Source organism: Pipra filicauda, unplaced genomic scaffold, assembly GCF_003945595.2.
Source record: "Pipra filicauda isolate LSUMZ 115617 unplaced genomic scaffold, ASM394559v2 scaffold160_size1671714_pilon, whole genome shotgun sequence".
Lineage (NCBI taxonomy): Eukaryota > Metazoa > Chordata > Aves > Passeriformes > Pipridae > Pipra > Pipra filicauda.
Genome location: NW_024104107.1, coordinates 953,656 through 974,878, shown reverse-complemented (window position 1 = coordinate 974,878; position 21,223 = coordinate 953,656). Strand labels below are relative to the sequence as shown.

General features: G+C 47.7%; 1 protein-coding gene across 1 annotated transcript in view; it reads right to left on the bottom strand.

The window, feature by feature from the left end:
• Window positions 1-20,818, bottom strand: part of PLXNA4 (plexin A4) — a 420,427-nt gene extending 399,609 nt beyond the window's left edge. Inside the window, exons 1-2 of the mRNA XM_039379236.1 lie at window positions 20,813-20,818; window positions 1,287-1,469 (exon numbers count right to left, since the gene is read on the bottom strand). Coding sequence (XP_039235170.1) covers window positions 1,287-1,469; window positions 20,813-20,818 — 189 coding nt within the window. The remainder of the gene's footprint in view (window positions 1-1,286; window positions 1,470-20,812) is intronic.
• Between the last annotated feature and the right edge of the window lie 405 nt (window positions 20,819-21,223).

Genomic DNA, 21,223 nt, shown 5'->3' with positions numbered 1-21,223 from the left:
TCTTTTCAAAAGCACAAGCAGCCTTTCCTCTGTTGAACAAAGCCAGAGACATTTGCCAGTGGGCAGGATCCCATTCCCCTTGCAGCCCTCCCTCAGCATGTGGAAAATGCCATCTGAATTTACAACCCTGGTTTTCTTTTCAAGTGCAGAAACAGGTAGAGGAATAAAACCAGAGATTTCAGACATTCCTTAAGCATCCATGAGCAAGCAACTCCCTTCCTTCCCCTTGTTCTCTCTGTCCATCCTCTGCACAAGACACAGTGGGTCACCTTCTCAAAGCACCTTCCTTTCCCCAGCTTGGAAGTCTTTACTTGCAAAAGGGAGTCAAAGAGAGAACAACACCCAACACAACCCCCAAGGCTTTGCCCAACCTCCCTTTCCCAACCTCTCACCATTATCATGGCAAAGCCATGCAGTCTCCTTGCACATACAATATTTTACAACCCTCCTGGGCTGAGCTTTCAGACAAACATTGTCAGACTGGCACAAAGAGGTTCAAATGGAGGCAAGGTCCATCATTAGCATGATAAGGTCACTTTTAACACCTCTTCTTCCCTTGAGAAAACCACAGGTAGATGATTTCACCTCTCAAGTTTCTCTTTTATTGCCTTACACAGCAAACTGCAGAGCTACTGCCATGCAAAGGGCATATTTCTAGTGAGAACACACAGGGAGGAACATAAATACACTCTTTATTGCATTTGAGATTATGTGGCATCAACCATAAACATAAAAGCTCATTATCCTTCAAGACACTGCTTTCTTTTGATGAAAACACTCTTCCTTCAGCACAAGCACCAGGCCTGACACAAACAGAGCAACCACTAATCCCATGCTGGACTCGTGCTGAAATCACAGCCCAGTCACATTGAAAGATCTCCAGAGCATGAATCCTGTTGCTTAAGCTTCAGCCACAATCAGTTTTCCTCCAGCATGCACAGATACCCTGTGACCAACTGCTTAATTAGAGATGGTCTGAGCACAGACAATTCTGTTGGATGTGAATTACATCAAGCCTGTCTGTGACTGGACGTGTGGTTTGACTTCAGAAACGTTCATTTTCTGACGAGCAACAATTTGGAAGAAGGATTTTTATCCTTATCTCAGATTCTCTCAATCCCTCAAGGGTGAAACACAGGTTTTTTTGCCAACCAAAACATTTATTTTTTTTTAATCCTCAAAACAGGAGAACCTTAGCATAAAAACTGTTCTCAGGCTCAATGCAACGCAGCAAATCTCCTCAAGAACATGAAAATCTGGAGTTAGAGGACCACATCAGGTCTTACCTTTTTGAGCTTCCCGCTCTTGGTGCCCACAAAAGCCAGGGAGTGGTTCTTGTAGACGTAGGCAATCACAGATGTCATCCTGTCTCCATCCTCAGTGTAAATGGGGAGCCCTCTCACCATGGATGATACTCCCAAGGGGGCATTCATGTCCAGGCCACAGAAATTGTCATCGATTGTTAACAGCTGCAAACAAAAAGAAAAAGAGGGTGTAAACAAGTGAAGTCACCCATTCTTTAGCCATTTGGGAAGTGTCCACCCGTTGCATAACAGGTCTGTAATTTAAGCAAGCTGACAAACCCCTGAGGGCTGGAGAAACAGAGAGGTGGAAAAAAAGTTTGTCCAAAAGTTGTGTGATGAGTTACAGGCAGAAGGAAAACTGGAAACTTGGTTGTCTTGAATGACAGCCCAGCAGGATACATTACTTTAAGCCTTTTTCCTACTGCTTTACCAGTCAGTTCAATCAGTCAAGACCCAGCAGTCAAAGACAAAATCTGCTGAAAATGCCTTAAACATATCTAGTTCTGTCAAAAAAAAAAAAATTGCACATTATTCCCATGGGATCCAGAATAAGAACCTCTGAACTAAATCTGCCCTGGCAAATAAAGACCCTGACCTGCCCTCTGGGCCTGAGACCCAATATAATCATCACATCTATGAAATCTAAATAATCCTCCCAATTCCAAACCCTTTAGGATTGCTCATGCTACATCTTGGACATTACAGTCCTCCAAGGCATGTCCAGGAATTGTCTGGGAGAGAGATGGTCAGCCCAGGCCAAATCTGCAGTAGAGGCCATCATAAGAACCAAACTCTATAAACTTAGAGCCCCTTCCAGTACCTAAAGGGGCTCCCAGAGAGCTGGAGAGGGATTTTGGACAAGGGTGAATGGCTTCAAACTGACAGAGAGGAATGTTAGATTGGATATTAAGAAGAAATTCTTCCCTGTGAGGGTAGGGAGGTCCAGAGAAGCTGTGGCTGCCCCATTCCTGGAAGTGTCCAAGGCCAGATTGGAGCAACCTGGGATAGTGGAAGGCATCCCTGCCCATGGCAGGGAGTAGAATGAGATGGTCTTTAAGGTCCCTTCCAACCCAAACCATTCTATGCTTCTGTGATTCTCCATCTTACAGGGATACTGCAATTCACTCAAGTTCTTTGGAGAGGAGGGAAGGTTTCACAGCTATTAAGGAAGCTTTCCAGCATTCGTTGGAGACACCCATGAACTCCCACCAACCAGAGGAAAGCCCCTGTTCACTAATGCTGCTGCCTAAGCTCTAATTTAACCTGTTGCATTTGAACTCCACAGGATTGTCATCAGACAGATGCTCCACTGGGATCCTCTCACATGAATGCACATGGTGTCTGGATATCTCTGAGGGTGTTTCCTTGGGCTTCAGGGAATTATAGAAGCACAGTGGCACTGAGGTACACACACTACCAAAGTAGGTGAAGCTAATCCAAGTTACATATCTCCACAGAATAAGTCAAATAAAGCTGAAGCCCCAAAAATCCCAGCACTCAACTGCCAAAGCAGTTGGACTTTATTAACTTCTCTGTGACCACTCACAGGTTTGAAGTTAAGCATTCACTTAAAATGTTTTGGTGGACTAAGGCCTAGGAAGGCAATAATTGACTGTACAGGCAGGTTATCTAATTTTGATGTATCAGGAATAAAGGACCATGACAATTTTCTTTGTGTGAGCTCACATCTTCCTGGAAACATGGCTAGAATTTGTGATGCTCCATGCTTGAGTTCACCAGCAGTAAAAGCCTGATAGCTGATTCACTTTACCCTCACCCAGCAATTACAGGCAATAATTACAGATGGTTTTTACTGAGTGGAAGAATAATGTGTCCTAAATGTGTTTATAAATACATAAAACCTATGAGGAATTCGAAGAGCCATTAGTAAGGATCAGCTATCCTGAGCTCTGGCCTGCAAGAGTCATTAGTGTTTGTGGACTGCCCTTTCAGAGCTAAAACACCGGCTCAAAGAGCAATTACAGAGCAGATCAACAGCCTCCACCAGCAGCAGACAGGACCCTACTAGTGCATAATGCCAGCACAAAGTCTAAGGTAAATCTGCATCCCAGCTTTGTCACACAGGTCAGGATAGAAATCCATAATCAGCAGAGGAAAGGAGGGATGTCAAGGAAGCAAATACACCTTCCCACAGAGCTGGTTATAAAAGGACTCCAGATGATCCACACAGCCTAAGTATCTAACAGAAAGATGCATCATACTTGAAAGACCCCCTAATGTCCTTCCAACTTGAATTGTGCTGTGGATGTAGGATCTGAGAAGAATCCAAGTCTTCAAGTCAGACACAGTTTGACCAGAAACTCTTAAGCTCTCAAATTAGCACAATTTGTGTTTCAAGGGTATAATAAAACTGCATAAGTGCTCATCCTAATGGTCTGTCAAGCTGAAAAGAATCATTTCAGACTGAAAGCAAGAAATTCCCAAATGGCAGAAAGAGGGGAAAGGGAAGAAAGTTTTTAAGGAAAAAAAGACAGCTTTCCTCCCCACCGAGAGGATGAAAAGCTTAATGGTGCCAGCAGACGCCTTACCTTGGGTGCAGTGCACAAAGCTCCATCTCCAACAAGAGGAAATTACACTGACAAGCAGTGAAATGATATAAATCAAGCAGAGCTGGCACTGTCAGAGGCATCCTCCTTGGAGCCTCCCACACGTTCCCTCCCTGCAGCACAGCCAAAACCAACTACTCCAGCTGAAGCACTTGAGACCAGAAAGGACCCATGGAATCATCTGGCTGCCTTCCTGCATGATCCAGAACCTCCAGTCTCAGGCAGGAGTCTTCAACAGACTCACAAGATATAGAGCCAGAGATCCCAGCATCAAGCACAACCACCTGTGGCTGATCTGCAGTTCATCTCCCACCTGTTGAGAATTAATTTAATTGCCCCAGGTTAATTGCTCCTCCATCAGACTGGACCCAGCTCCAGCTGAGCTCACACCTACCCTTAATGGGGCTGATATTATGGTTTTCCCCCACATAGACACAAAATTAATTTAAGCCTATTATTTAATCCTATTTCCCTGCTATTATTTACAGAAGGGCACGTCCTTATAGGAAGGACTTACAAAGAAATACTGGCACAGATTTTTGGTAGGGTCTGTATCAATAGGACAAGAGGTGATGGCTTTAAGCTAAAAGAAGGTAGAGTCACAGTAGATGTAAAGAAGAAATTGTTTATGATGAGGGTGGTGAGGCCCAGGCACAGGTTGCCCAGAGAACCTGTGGCTGCCCCTGGATCCTTGGAAGTGTTCAAGGCCAGGTTGGACGGGGCTTGGAGCAACCTGGGATAGAGAAGATGGTCTTTAGGGTCACTTTCAACACAAATTACTCCAGGATTCCATCTCCACTCGTGTGTTGCTGGGTGGGTGCCAGAGCAGCAACCCCAGAGCTGCGGTTTGCCGTGTGGACAGCCCTCCCCCAGGAACAGGAGCGAGGCCAGCGAGCCACACGCCACATGAAAACTATTTTCGTTTAACGTATTTGGGTTATTTCCTCCGGGGATCATCTGCCAAAAAAACGCCAGCAAGCAAAACCCTACAAATAAACACCACCCGGCTTCTGCACAGCTGTGGCTCTCAGCTGCACACAGGCCTTTGTAAAGACAGAAATACAGTCATCTTCTGCAGCGAAGAGAAACACGTAAGGAAGTTTGGATTTATGATGAAAGGGTCAGGAGTTGCAAGCACAGGTTTATTTTCAATTCCAGACACTCCTAGCAGCAATATAAAGTAGCCACGTTAAACTCTCTGGAGCTTCTCTGCTTGGCAATTTTGCGTTAACGACTTTCCAGAATGAAAGAGGAGGTGAGGACATGAATTCACTCTGCTTCTAATGCTGCTGCCACACCGGCTGGGATAGCAGGGAGAGGCAAAGGGAAGGTTTAAAGAGGTGGGAATAACATCAGCAATTCTGGCATCCTGAGCGGTTAAAATCTAACCCAGAAAGTCACGACACACTCAGCAGGTAACTGGGAAGGAATTGCGGGCTCGTGGTTGGGATGCTGGGCTGGAATCAATCAGTTCATCATCCCACACCAAACTCCTACCTGCAAAAGAGGGAATATTACTCACCATCCCTCTGCCCCAGGAAAGCTGCTAAACACAGGCTTATAAGGTGCTCTGCATATCTGAAATATCCTCATCTCGGACTGACTGGCAGCTCCCAGGGTAAAAATGCCCTCACAAGTCCCACCAGCTGCCTCTCCATCCCGGGCTGAAGGGAAGGGGGACCAGCTGGTGGGAGGCTGGGGTCTGCTCCTGCCACCACTCCCTGTGTCAGCAACCGGGGGGTTCATCTGCAGCCGTGACACCACGGCCAAGTGTCACATTCACCAGTGAAAAAGGAAGGACGTGCAAAAGAATGGGCCTGATTTCCAGGAGGGTTCTGGCAGGCGTTTGCCTCCTCCAGGATTAAGCCTGTCAAATAAATAATTAACACATCCAAGCCCTCCTGCAGAGGATGGTTTTACGAGGCTGGTGCTGGCTCAGTCCCTGAGGGATTCACTGAGTCCCCAAAACCCCAAATTCAGCAGAAGGGTTAGAGATTTGATTACAGCACCTCCTTCCCCGTCCTCATCTGATTCCCCAGCAGGAGTGAGCTCCTTGGCATTGCAGGAGTGACTGAAGCACCAGGTATCAGGGGGCCAGTGCAGACAGTGCTCATAATACATCAATTGTCCCTTAAACATCTGCTTTAGCCATTTGCCTCTGAAACAGCCCCTGATAATCAAACACAGCCTAATCCATATTTGGGGAACAGCCTCAATAAGGGATTAGCCACCCCTCATTCCTCCTTGCTTTCACTCTGGAGAAATCTTCCTCCTCGATCAAAGCACCTTTTTCCAGATCTCTCAGCAGGCTCCAAAGCAATTCCACAGACTCACTGGGGATAAAGGCTGTCCCAATGGCCAAGCCTTTGATTTACAGCTAATACCTAACAGCCCTGTCTTCACACGGTGGCAGGTACTTGGCTTCTCACTCCTGTTATCTCAGGCTTGGCCACGGCAAAGGATGGAGGGAACACATACATTAAGGGCTGTCTGTGCTGCCAGCAGGGCCAGGGAGCCAACAACAATAAGAAATCAACAGGAACACACATTTCAGTCTTTGCAAGGAGATATCCAAGGTCTTTTCCATCATCTGACTGCAAGATCTCCTTTCCTTCCGACAGCAAGGACCGAGGGAGGGTGAGGGTGGGCATGTGTCCACTCCACAGGATATTTAAAAATCTAGACAGGTGGAAGCCCTAGGAAAATCTCTAACCAGGAACTTCATGGTACCTGAAGAGAGACAAGCTAGGCAATTTAGGGTCTAGATCACCTGGTGCAGGGGTGGACCATAAATCCTTATCCAGTGGAGCTGAAAATGAGGGAAACCATCTCCCACAAACCACAGGTCTTTAAATTCCAACAGCAGCAGGATGGTACTCAAGGCTTGTGCTTCTCCTCTTTGCCTGGGCATGTCCTCTTGGTGGTTTCAGCACAGTGAACTTCTGGTTAAATGCTGGTTTGCCCTGCCCATGGCATCAGTACTTTGCATTCCTGAAGCTGGATTTACTCTGCCTCTGACCTCCTGCAGTATCTCTGCTTCTGGCCATGCTGCATCCCAGTGTCTCCTCTGACTCCTGTGAAATCAGTGGATTTTGGTTCACGTCCCTTCTCCCCCTGATCTGTGCTGTGAACTCCAGCAGAACCATCCCTTTTCAGCCCATTGGCCGTGTTGAGCTGTGAAATCCTCGTGCAGGATGGACAGAGCCCCTCTGACTTTCACCTCATGCCACATCATTCCCATAATTTGATGCCTGTTGCTGCCCTCCCCACCCCATGCATTCCTAACAGTAGGTCAGGAAAAAGCTGTGGACTTTTGCCATCTGCAGTTCAAAATTCTGTGCACAAAGAGATGGCCACTGACCAAAGACAGCACAGATCACCAACCAACCCACTCTTCAGTGGTTGGCCTGCAGTTCTAATGACATCCAAAAATACCCAGCACCGTTTCCCCAGGGTGCTCTGTGATATACCAGAAGCTGGATAAAGAGCCAGCACTTGGAAATACATTATAATTGCACTCTGCTTTTCACTTGTGCACCCACAGCAGTGGTTACTGTGCAATTACATGTCACCATATACAAATGACAGTGCAGTTACAGTAACTTTCCCAATTATAGGGAAATTGCACCCACCATGCTAAGAGGTTTTCATTCGAACACAATTCAGGAATGCAAGAACAGAGGGGAAAGTTACTCAAATTGACTAGAACTGGTGCAGTCCTTTGGTTTTTAGGTCTGTAGTTTAAGCATCAGTTCAAGGACTGGTGTCAAGTTTCCAGAGTGCTGCAGAATCTTAATGTGGTACAGATTTTTATGCCTGTATTTATGTCCCTGCTATGCTGTGAGTATAAGACTTCCCAACAGTCTATACCAGGCACCTCCACGTCGTAAAATTTGCAATTTCCTGAAGAGCAGGCTGCCTTTTTACAGAGACCAACAGGTTTCTTTAGTCTTCAGACCTCTAGCTTAGCAGAGCTGGGTGATTATTAGTAATTGTGTATAAAAGTAATTGTGCTATAAATTTAACATCCTCTAAGTCACAGTTTGCTGAATGATTACAGTGCCAAAAGATGTGTACAAGGTAAATCCTTTAGTGAACCCCTACAAATTTTCTAGACCCCAGTATTACGATCTTTAAGCAATTCTGGCAATAAGTTTGCTTTTCGCATTTCTTGCTTCAGACCTCGGAGATGCAGACCCCAGAATTTAGCATCTGCTGATTCAGTCGCAGCCACAGAGCTGCAACTGCCAAGAGTTTTCAGCCCATGGATTATTCTCCAACTCTGGTTCCTACTTTTCCAAGAAATGTTGCCTGGGACTGGTCAGCAGCAGCATTTCTGCTCTGGAAGCAGCACTGGCTTATTTTGGAGCTCTGAGCAACACAGTCCAGTGGAAGGTGTCCCTGCCCATGGAAGGGAGGTTGGAACTATGTGATTTTTGAGGTCTACTCCAACCCAAGCCATTCTAGGTTTCTGTGATCAGAGGGAAATGGTTCATGCCCCCATGATGGAAAGCTCATGACTGACTATCCAGAGAAGCACATCATGGATATCAAGTGTGAAACACCTTCCTCAGCAGAACCACCTACTCCCTTCTTGGTCACCTGCAGAGAACACAATCCTACCACCACAAATGAAGAGGTAATTAAGGATCCAGCCTTAAAGACCAGCAGGTTAATGAGTCTCTGTTTCTGATTGATACCAGCTACATCAGATTCCTCAGGTCTGGTGTCAACTTCACCTCCAAGTTTCTCCAGGAGAAACACTCCCACCAAGTCAAGATAAACAGGGCATGGTGCAGAACTGACTTGGATTCCTATCAATATCTTTCAATGGGATATTTGCACTCCCTGTGTTTGGATATTGTAATTTAAGTGATATTTTAAGTGCCTTAATTAGACCCCAAGGGTCTGATGTAGGAAGGGAAGAGGGACAGTACCTTCAGCAGCAATGCAAAGTCAGACTGAGACAGCACAAACACTCTCATTCATGAAGTTCTTCCCATCCCACATCTCAAACACCATCACTGTGTCAGCCAAATCTCCCTTTTGTGTATTATATTTCTATCCCTTCAAAACTTTTCCAGCATCACCATAATTCCACATCTCAGCATCAGCAACCCAACCCCTGCAGGCAGAGTGAAAATCAGATCCCAAAGGTCACTGGAATTCATCCTGTCACAGGTGGCAACTGTACCTACAAACAAGGAGGATGGACGTGGCCTGAAGAGCAGCAAATGTGACTGCAAAAGGTGTAAAAGGAAGCTGAGGTCTCCTGCAGTCCCATAAATATCCCCTTGCTGGCTCAGAGGATCATATGGATGAGGCACTGAGGGATAAACAGAGGAATATAATCTCAGTGGCTTTCAGATCGGTGCTTTAAAAAAATTCACTTAGAATTTTTCACACACACACACACCCCAAAAAAAAAAAGAGAGAGAGAGATTATTGAGTGTAGAGACTCTGCCTTTGAAACTGCCATGGACTAGTAGGTAAATAAGCATTTAGGGATTTTTCAAAAGGGAAGTATTGATCAAATAAGCTGCTAGAGCTCTTCTGCGAGAACTTATTCCAGCAGCAAAGCTGTGCTACATACCTGAAGCACAGTAGCACTGACTTTTCCTGGTGCTACTGTAGCTGAGATGGGGGAGAAAGAGTCACAGATAGGGGAAACCTTAGGTGAAAAGGGGTTTTTGTGTAAGCAGAGAGACATCTCTGAGAGAAGGTGCTGCATTTAATCCTAAAGGCTGTCACATTTCCCTGATCAACCTAAGGCTGTCTACATATCAAGCTTCTAGAAACTTCAACTGCAGTGGTGGCAGAGGTGTAAGGAGAGATTGGAGTTCGGTCCTCTATGAGCTGTGCCCTGCAATCCTGAACATCCTTGCCATAACATAGGTTTCTCTCAGGCATGTCCATCCAATAGAGACCTCTGAAAGAGAGACATTCCCTTCCCCAAGTTACAAACTCTTCTGTCCATCAGCAGATACACTGCAGAGTTCCTCAGGTCCCCACAGCAATATCATCACTGCCTGTTGCATGCAATGCTGAAGGGTGCAGGATCCTTCTCCTGCTGACCTGTCCTCCCTTTCACAGTGTGCCTGACCCACTACCTCTATTTATTGGCAGCAAAGAGCTTAAACGACATTTCTGGAGCATTTCTGGCACTCCTCGTTCCTGTTTCAGTGACACACACCAGCACCTTGCTGGACAGAGTCCAGCTGCCACCCCTACGCCGGCACCACCAGCGGTTCTCCACTGAATCACAATTGCTTATAATTATTATTTTGTTACACGGACAAAATTATCATTGGGGCTGCAAAGTGCCACGTGCACCAACAGAGCCGTATAAATGAAGCAACATCGCTGCTTTGCATGCAAGAAACACCTTCACCCGGAGAGCCCAGAGCCCCTTAAAAGCACTAATTAAACCTCACCGTGGTCCTGCAAAGGTAAGTTAAGTGCTGTAATGAATGGGATGTATGTGCTCCTGAGAGTTTGGCTTGCTCAACAAATAACGGCGATCCAGGGCTGTGCATCCGTATCAGGGAGAAGCAAGACGTGTCTGGGCTTACCATCCCACAGAAAATGAATTTAAAGAAGCCCCGTTATCAGTTTAAACAACAAACCAAAGCACTCGAGGTCTGAAGAGAAAAATCTCCCCGATTGCTGCCGCTATCTGGGCAGATCTCGGTACTTGAGGAATTCAGAGCACTTTGTATCAGGCGAGTGTAAATTCACTCAAGCCATTAAGCTCGAACTCCTCCCGCATCTGAAAGTGAGATGGTGCAAGTGGGAGGCTGCAGCCAGCCCTTGGAAGCAGGGACAGCATCACAATTACAGCCCTGTGTTTCTTGGCTCGGGATCCCAACCAACAGCCCCAGCCCATCCATGAGTGCTGGGTCATTCCCTCATTAGGAGGAGTAAATTTTTATTATTCCCTTCTGCAAACTCCCCCGCTCTGCCTCTCCCCCCTCTCTCCCCGTGTCTAAATACGTGCCTGGCTAATATTGCTTGTTTACAGGATAAATCAGCTGAACAAATCCTATTATATTTTGGAACACTGACAATGACGGGGTAATGACATTGAAACAGGGAAAATACGATGTTGTTTCTACTGATCTAATGTCACCCACATGTTCTATCAGCTATAGCAGCTCCAATACTGCATGGAGGAAACAGAGGTCCCTCTGTCTTTGTCTTTTAGTTGCATATCTGTCTAGGTGTCTTGCTTTTCCTAGTTTCAAATACTTCTTTAAATATCTTAAATATGGAATCATAGAATGGTTTGGGTTGGAAGGGACCTTAAAGCCTATCTCGTTCCACCCTCCTGCCATGAGCAGGGACAATTTTCACTAGACCAGGTTGCTCCAAGCCCTGTCCAACCTGGCTTTGAACACTTCCAGGGATGGGGCAGCCACATATTATGAGAATCTGCACCAAAAATATTGGGGCTGCAATGATTGCTGGCCCCTAAATTGAAGGAACGGGGGGCTGGTGGCACAAAGGAGATGTTAAGTCCTGGGTACTGTGTAGTTTTCTGCAGGAGAAAGATGCAACAAAGATCAGCATTTCAGCAAGACATGTTCATCCCATTACAGGCATTTATCAATGCAACAAAGCAGAGCTGAAGAGAAGAATGATATGGAGGTAGATGTGTCCAGGACACCCAGGTCCCCAGCTCTATCCTGAATTTGAACATATGTATTCAGCCAGGTCCGTGCTGGCTCTGCAAACACCACATTTCATCCCAAAGCTGTTGTTATATTACCCAAAGATTGGGACAGTGTTAATAAAATGCCTCTAAAACAAACTTAGAGCAAAAACTACATCCCAAAGTCATGCAGATGCCAGGCTGGGAGTGTCTGGGGCAGAAATATGGTCAGATGTGATTCAGACATCTCTCTGTGGGTAAAACAGCCTTTCCCATCTCCGGTCTTCAGGACACTGCTTCCAACATCTGTATTATCCTACCTGGTACAACGGGGACCTATCCATGGAATTTGGGTAAGTAGAGAAACATGAACAGTTCAGAGAGAAAGAAAGTCTTCCATGTTTCCTGGAATATAAATAAATAGCCATGCCCATCACATCATTCCCAAAGGCTAAATGTCCTTGCTGGTTCCCCAAGCACTAAGACAGACCCTGCCCTGTGTTTCACCCCGATAGCTACACTTGCATCAGGCAAGGGAGAAAGGGTCTGCAGAGGATTTATCCCAGAAAGCAGTGCTGGATCCAGCACCCCCTTGGCCCCCTCCTCAACAGAACGGGCATTGTCCAAACTCCCACACTCGGCTGTCCCCGCTCCGGAGGTGCTTTAAATAGCATCGTGCTCACCAAGGGAGCTGGAGTCACTTTGCTTCTGGCTCTTCCAGGACATCTGGGGTTTGCTTTTTGCCTTTTTTTTTTTTTTTTTTTTTTTGTTTGTTTGTTTGTTTGTTTGTTTGTTTTAAAAAAACCCTCTTGCACAAGCGTTCCCCTTGACCTGCAAGGCAACCTCCTGGAGAGGCAACACGAGGTCAGGTTTGCGGAGTCACAGATCTCCTGGCGTGGAAGGAGAATGAGAGGAGAACATATGGAGCCCTCCAAAAATGCAAAGCTGAGCCACAGGCGACCACAGGGCTCGACCACAGAAGAAAACAGCCCAAGCTGCTGGCAGGGGAAGCAGCAAAGACCAGTTCCCAGACATAAAAATCCAATTGTCCACGTGGCAAAAGCACAGCAGTGGAAAAGTTGGCCACTAACTGGCAGTGGTGGAGAAGTTGGCCCCTTGCTCACCTGCAGGCTGAGGGACCACCAGGACCTGGGGGTGATGCTGAGGGATGCTGAGCTGCTCAGGCAGAGCCAACGTGGTACAGGGATGGGAATAGTGGTGGGGGAGGGAGCTGAGCCTGGAATATCTCAGACACAACAGCGACTCCCCGGCCCTGGGTCCTGCTCCGCCCTCAATGAGCATTCTGTGTGAGCAGGGTCACCCAGACATGAGGAGAACAGCTCTGTGAGAGGGTTTGGCACCCGGCCACTTAAAGGCACAGGGTTGCCTCCTGCTTTATGCTTAGGAACGAAATAATTAGTTTTGAGAAGGAGGTTTTTTCCCAGTGCGTGTGTATTTTTGTTCCCAGTGAATGTGTATTTCCCTCCCCCTCCCAGGACAATGAGGATCTTAGAAGGAGAGGTTTCAAGATGGGGGTGGGGGATGATAAGAGGGTAATTAATTACTGCCAGCATTATTTCTGCATCCACTGATCTGGAAGTCTCTTTTCAAGGACAGGTGTTTAATACTGAGGAACCTACTTAATACCTCAAATGCAATCATCCTCTCCTGCAATTAGGCCCTGCTTTACAGCCTTTAAGTGCAAGCTGCAGTTGATGTAGGGGATTAAGAGTTTTTGTTTTTCTCTCCTCCAGAGCCTCCAAATCCACTTTTTTCCTGCCTGGAGCGCCGAGCACTTTACAGAGGCAGGGAAATGTCCTTATCCCTGCTGGCTGAAGGCAGAGAGGTGGCACATGGGAGGAGGAGTCACCACCAGTGGAAAAGAGAAGATGATCCATGTGCTGCCTGAGGATCCCCTGCAAAGGAGCTCTCACCAGGCTGGGATATACATCCCCATCTGAATAAATGGTGGGCTTTTGAGGATGTCTGGAGGACTGGGGTGTTGCCAGCAGCCATATCCAGCTGAACTAAGAGCTCATGGAGGTGCTGGAGAAGCCCTGTGGTGCTCATGCAGCACTGCTGAGATGTTCCTGTAACTCCATTAAATCCCAGCCATCCTGTCTCCAGCAGGAACACCAGGAACACCAGGCATGCTGCTCAATGGCTTAGTGCTAATTAGTTAATGAGCCTGCTGCTCACCTCAGAGGGGAGGAGGTAGGGAGAATTTCCTAATTCTGGTTCGGAGGGGCCAGGACCTTGCTCAGAGCATCGGAGCTATGGAGTCAGCTGCTCTCCATCAGCCTGAGGAGCAGGGCCCCAGACATCCCTGGCCACTTCCACCCCTGACAACCATCATGAGAAACCCCAGCTGTGTCACTGGGGAGAGCTCCCTGAGCTGCTCATGTGGCAGGATAAGATGACATTTCTCCCTGCTGGAATGTGTTTCATCCCAGAGCATGTCCAGTTTTGCAGGGGAGATGATGGTCAGGCCTGTTGGGCGTGGAGAAATGAGGAGAGGGAAGGTGCATGGGGGAGATCTACAAATCACGGGGCTCTACCTCTTGTCCCTCTTGCCTCCTCAGCTCAGCCTCCACCCTCTCCACCCCAGAGTGTCCCTGTCACCTCTTATCAAAGTTTCTGAGCGAGTCCCTCGGACAACACGCTCTGCACACACACACACACACACACACACACGCTCCCATCCAACACAAACTGATGTGACCAACTATACAAACAGAGATCTGGCAGCCACAGGCCTGTTTGCTCCGTCTGCAAGTCTCCAGTGGGCATTCCCAGAGAGGCATTACCGTATTTCCCAGGGTACTGCCTTTCCAAACACTGCACTCTGTCATTTCTTTCGGGAGTTTCCTGCTCTTTATTTGCATTTTCAGACAAAGAAGAAGAAAACAATGTTAGAAGCTGACCAAGAACTGACCTTGACTGACCATGAACCCTTTGGATCGGGAACAGGAGTCTGTATAATTTGGGGTAAAGACATGTATGTAAAACATGTACCCAAAACTCTTGTCCATCCAGCTGAGATGAACAAAAAGACCTATTGTGCAAGCACGAGTGGCATTGACACTTAGGATGACTTAGGATAGCCCAACTGGCAAGCAGGGACACTACAAGGTCTAACAAAACCAATAGCTCATTCCTGTGATGGAGTTATTCCCATGGGAAAGTGTCAGGATCACTTACAGATCGACCTTGCCAAGAGGAACAGGCAGGGGCTGTGTGTGCAAAGATGTCAAAGCACCAGGATCACATGGATCTCCTTCCTAAGAACTAAGCAAAAGCTAACATTCCCTTTTGCCCTCATCTTTCCCTTTTGTGGGAAAATGATGGGGGAAATGACAGGGATGACAATTCCTGATTTTATTGTACTTTTTATTGTAAAGTGATTTTTTCCCCTTGAAACTCTGCTTCTTTCCAGCAGCTCCAGCCCATATCCTTCTTTCAGGATGACCTTGTTTTCCTGTTCACCATGCTAGAGGGGTATGCAACAGCAAGGATGATATTCCCTTTTCCTGGGAACAGCACTAAATCCAGGAGTCCCTGGGCTATGTTTTACTGTGCCTTACCCAACCCTCCTGTAAAACAAGCATAATGCTGCTCCCCATCTTGGTGTCTCAGAGGTTCAGTGTGTCCTGTTAACACCAGTGATGGCAAATCCAAGCCCTGGGAGGAAGAGGAATATCATGAAATAAGCTGTTTATAGAAAAATCTTGGCCATATCACTAACTGTGGCCTTGCCAGGAGCCAAATTGACTGTCCCATCCCCCACACAAAGTTCTTCTATTACCTGAGCTGGAAAAGGCCATTCCTAACCTGGTGACATGGAGCAGAACAGAGCCCCTGGATCAGCCCCAGTGTTCATCCTGGCTGAGGTGCTCGTGCTGCCCGAGGAAAATGCCTGTGCACCCAACTGGCATCCAAACGTGCCCCAAAACCATTCACGGAAGGATTACTCAGAAATATGCTCTCCACAACCTCCTCCTGCATTCAGCTAAATCCCATCCCAACAGCAGTGCTTGCTTGGTGGGCATCTAGGATGGGCAGGGCGAGGCAGGGAAAGCAGGAGGGAGCAGGAGAGCAGAGCCCACTTGAGGAAGAGATGTATGGAGGAGATCAGGACTCTCAGGGATCATCTTCAAAAGAGGTTTTGGGGAATTACACACTCAGGCACCAGAAGCACGGGAAGCCTTTACAGCCAAGTCACTTGCCAAACAGTGACATGGGTCCCAGACATCTTCTTCTGTTAGCAAAGCATTGGGAAAATATTGCCCAGCTCTTTACACAAGGCCTTTTGTTGGCCGGTCGGCTCTGAAAACATTTAATTTCTCCCCCAAGTGACAGCGCTGCCATGAAAAACAGGAAGAGATTGAATACAGTAATTTAAACAGTCAAACTCCATTTCCTGCCAAAAGGAAAAGAAAATACCGGCAAGAAGGCAGGAGATAGTTGGGGACAGACATTTCGATTATCAAGCAGATATTTGTGCTGCGTATCCGGTGAAAGCTGCAGCGATGGAGGTGACACCTTTTCATCTCGGGGACTGGAGTCTGTTAGGCTGCAGAGCAGCAGGTGATGCTGCAAGACACATCAGGCTGATGAGGAGACCAGGATCTCCCAGGAGAGCAGCCCTGGGATGCAACCAGCTCCCGAGCTGACAGCCAGGAGCACGTGCCAACAGCACATTGTGTTTGGGGCTTCACTGAGAGACAAAGGTCCAGCAAGGATTCCCTCTCCTCTCCATCTCCCTTGACACTTTTTTGCTGCTTTGGGTTCAGTATCCAATACCCTCCTCTTCTCCATCCGTGTTTGTATGTCCCACACAGCCATTCACCTGATTGCTCCCCAAGGTAGAGAGGAAGCCTTCCCTGCCTCCACTGCTGAGCATCCCAGTAATGGAATTCTCACTGGGCTTCAAAATGCACCTGTTAGTCCTATTTCATAGTAATGATAATCAACAAATCCCCCAGTGATCAATTTCTATACAAAAAGGACACATTTGTACCTCCATCCTCCTCTGATATTGTGGTTTTTTATTATTTATTTTTAAGAAATCCAGTACATTCCAACTGTATCATGGAACCATGAAATCATAGAATCACAGAATGGTTTAGGTTGGAAGGGACCTTAAAGACCATCTCATTCCAACCCCCCCACCATGGGCAGGGGCACCTTCCACCAGAGCAGGTTGCTCAATTACAAAGTCCATGAAGCCTATTTAAACCACAGCCTTCTCAAGCCAACGTGAAGTTTGTTTCCTGCTTTGAGAAGCCCATTTTTTCCCCTTGAGAACAGCCCTTCCTTCTTCCAACACCCTGCATGTCCCCACTGCTCCACACATTTTCGTGCACCAACCACACTGCAGTGGTTACTTTTCCATGACTGCATAACAAGAGCCTCATGTGTCAAAGGCTTTGAAGGTGCCCTCTGACTGTATAAGCAGGAATGGCTTCAGTATCCAGAGAGGAGATTTGGATTTGACATGAGGGAAAGCTTCCTCACAGCACAGGGAGAGAGAGAGGAACCTCCGTTGCCGGAGGTTAAGAACAGGTGAGACAAACATCTGTCAGGAATGTTTTAAGTAGGGCAGAAGGGCAAATCAGATGACCTCATAAGAATCCTTTTTTTCCCAGCCTCATTTTTCTCTGATTATATGAATTTTTAAGCGTTTGGGGTCAAGTGTACTCTTTAAATATTAGCTATTATCCTGCATTTGCAGAGAGATATTACCTGAAACCATTTATCACCTGAGTGAACATCACCAATTTGCAAATCAACTGCCCAGACATAAAAATCTATCATTTTTTCCCCGATCTGTGCTGAAGATTACAGGGAGGACAGCTGTAACACAGGGATGGGAGAGGAATGAACACTGAGGATTCTCCATTCATCTCTGGATATTTACTTTTCCCATTCTGCAAATGCTTCTATCACACTACCAACATCTGCAACACGCACAGGAACTTGGCACAGGGGAATCACAGGCTCATTACACAGTTGTGCCTCCGTCTTTGCCCTCATATTGTGTTTGCAAACCAGGCCAGGGCAAGTTTCCAGGACATCCAGCCTTGCAGGGCATCTGGGGACCCAAAGCCTCCCACTGCATGTTGACCATGAGATACAGTTTGTCCAGCTCAGCTTACCAAGGTCCTGCCCAACTTCAAATCTCCCAGATCAGCTGCAACCAAACTGCCTGACCAGAGAAGCTACAGACTCTACTACCAGCAGGGCCAAGAGCACTGTTCTCCCACATCCCTGTAATTATCTGTGTGCGTATTGCAGGTTAGGAGAGCTGTGCTGGGAATGGTCTCCAAGAGATTTCTCTTGCTCTGAAGTGGCCCTGAGAAGCATTACATCAAGGTAGGAGCAGAAGAATCATAAAATGTGGATCCCCTTTGAGTCAGTTATTGCTCTATCAGAAATATTAGAAAAATTGGAAGAAGGTTTGTTACTAAAAACCAGACCTGACCAGGCACCAAGAGGTGAAGATAATGCAGTGAATCCAGCTCCATAACTCTGCAGTTAATACCACAAAGAATCATGAAATAATAGAATGGTTTGAGTTGGAAGGGACCTTAAAGCTCATCTCATACCACGCCTTGCCATGGGCAGGGACACTTTCCCCTATCCCAAGTTGCTCCAAGCCCTGTCCAACCTTGAATTTCCAGGGATGGAGCAGCCATTGCCTCTCTGGGCAACCTGTGCCAGGGCCTCACTAGCCTCTGTGTAAAGAATTTCTGCCTAAAATCTAATCCAAATCTCTCCTCTCTTAATTTAAAATGCTCAGTGGCCGGCACATCAGCTGTACCCGTTCACATGCAGGATTTCAGCTGCTGAAGGGAGGGCAGCAAAGCTGAAGTTCAGCTCCAGCCTGGATCTCAGGAAGGTTAAGCCTCTATTTGCACCAGCAGGAAAACATTTGACATCCACACAAAAACAGGGAAAAGTCTCACTGATGGCTTTGTAATTGGTTTTAGAGCTGCTCCAAACACGTGCTGAGAGGCAGAGCAGCAGCACTGGGGGCTGGCTGGCAAGAGGACATCAGCGAAGGAAACAGGGCCCTCACAGACACATATCCAGGCTCCAAAATACTTCACCAACTATCAAATATTTTCCAAGCTTAGCTGCTGGACTCTGCATCCCCTTGCAGCAGCCAAGTCACTAATACCTCTTCCCTCGGGCAGCACAGCTGATCTCAGGCAGGGCTTGCCAGCAGCTCTAAGTAGGCTCATTTAAGGAGAGGACAGCCTACTTAGTTACACTCTTCAGACTCCCTTCTTTTAATTCAAGGATCTCCAGGTTCTTTTCCAGCTTAGCATTAGCATCTCTGATTCACAGGGAAGAAATACTCTCCCAAATATGCTCTAACATTTTTTTTTACCCACTGTGTCACCCAGCCCTTGGCTCCTTGTCTTCTCTCCCACTTCTGCAGTCTGGTCCCTCCAAGTTCAGTCTGAGACATCAGTCTTCTTGGTTTGAGACTCACCCCAAGGGACACAAGAATGCTGTTGGCCTTTTTGCTCCTGTCTAAAGCCACAGAAAACAGGACTGAGAGGTTTCAAACCTCCTAATTTGAGAGGTCCAATACTGCAAATGTATGGAGCACAAGCAGAGCAGATATGCAAATGCATGGAGAGGCTTAGCAGCCCAGGAAAGAAACTCCAGTGGGAAGCTCCCAGCTTAAATCTAAAGGCAGCTCTTTGAATGTGCAGAGGCCTTGCAGCTAAACAAAAAAATCAAAGCCAGATTTGGGCACAGCCTTTCTCCCTGTGCAACACTCCATTGGGAGCTTTATGGGTCCAGGCAGGAGATCCCAACTAAAATGAAGGACTTGTCCCTCCACAGATTCAGTGTGGGAGAATGAAATGCAAGGTCAAGCAAGGACTCTGAGGGCACTGGTGTAAAGGGGAATTAAGGTAGAGTAAGGCAGGATCAGTCTCCCTGCAATGAAATTCCCACCTGCATTCCTCTTGGTCCGTCCTCGTCCTGCCAAGGAGCAGCATCAGGAATCCCCTGGCAAAGGAGGCTTGAGCATAAAGGAGAGCTGGAGCAACCCCACATCCTGAGCCTTGCCTGCCTTGAGATTACGGGGCAGGAAAGCGCTCTGGAATTCCTCATATTCCCTTTTCTCAGACTTGAACTTGCCTCTCACTTGAAAGAGCTAATTAAGGCCGGGAATCAAAGCCTGGAGAGGCAGCTCTTCCAGCCCGGCTCAGAGCCGGCCCTAACGCCCATGCCCGTGCCTGCTATCAAAGCCAGCCCCGGGCTGGAGGGGCTGAGGCACATTCCTGTGGAGAAGCAAGATTCAGGATGGGAACAGTTCCAGGCATGGAGAAAAGCATACAGCAATTGGCAGGACTTTCATATGGACTTTCACTGTATTCATGCTACACAGTGCACAACTGCACATGCCCAGGCTTCCTCCTCCCCCTTTTGCCTGTGCCCCGTTCTGATTTGCTCCCCCATTTGTCTGTCTGATAGCCCTCTCGATGTTCTGCCCCCTGCCCCTGGCGGGACGGTTAAGAATCGGGCGCACGCCTGAATAAACAAGTCTGCTTGCACCCTCCCTCGTGTCCTGTCCCCTCTTCCCTTCGGACCCGCGACAGATGGCGCCCAGCGTCGGGCAGAAAAGGTTTTTACCTTAAGAAAACCTCCCCCACGCCACAAAGGGCTCAGACAGCGCTGAGAGAAGCGTCTTCATCTCGCTGGTCCTTCCCGGTAGAACCCCAGATTACGGCAAGATAGCCACCGCACCGAGAAAGGTGAGCTCCGGGAAAAACCTCTAATCCCATCTCCCACCCTCACAAAATCAACTTTAAAACCAACTACAGACCAACAGAAGCCTAAGTAATTTCGCAATGGGCCTCTCGCTATCTACCCCTCAAAAGTTTGTATACCGCAAGCTTAAAGACTTTATTTTGGAAAATGGACACCCTTTAGACAAAAAATCTGCAAAATCCCTTGCTAAATGGCTTGAAAACAGAGGGGAAGCAATCTCCGACAACATGTCTCAAAAAGACTGGGAGAAAATTGGATACAATATCTGGAGAGCAAAAGAGAGGGGAGACAAAATTGCTACTGAAGCGTTAATTGCCTGGAGATTGATTCTGATGATGCTAGAGCATCAGTTGATGAGTTCCAATGAAAATCTCCAAGAATCTGAGCAAAAATTCAAGCCCCCATCCCCAAAAATGGACAAGCCCCGAGGGTCCCGGAGCTGCGGGGGGGTGGGGGAGAGCGCGGACGGCGGGAGGGAGAAACAAAGCACGGAATACCGGCATCATGGCGTCGGCCGCGCGGGCGAAACCCAGGAGAGCGGGGAGGGAGCGCGGCGTGGAGAAACGGCATGCAAAGATTTCGCGCGTCTCCCGCCGGCACCGCCCCCCAGCCCGCCCGTGGAAGCTCGGCCGGCACCACCCCCCAGCCCGCCTTCGCGTCCGCCCCCCTACGCCCCCGGCACGCCCAAGGACCCTCCCACCAGAACGCCCTCTCCCTCCAGCGCTGCCTCTACCCCCACGTCATCACCCTCCCGGGGTAGACGGAAACTAAGGAGCAGGGCCAGGGCCTCTTCCGACGATAACACCCGGAAAGATGGCCACGCCCATGAAGCCTTTGTTACCGAGGCTCCCGGCAGTTGCAGGATGGCAAATGCCTCTCTTCCATGCAACGATATTTGGAAAGCTTTC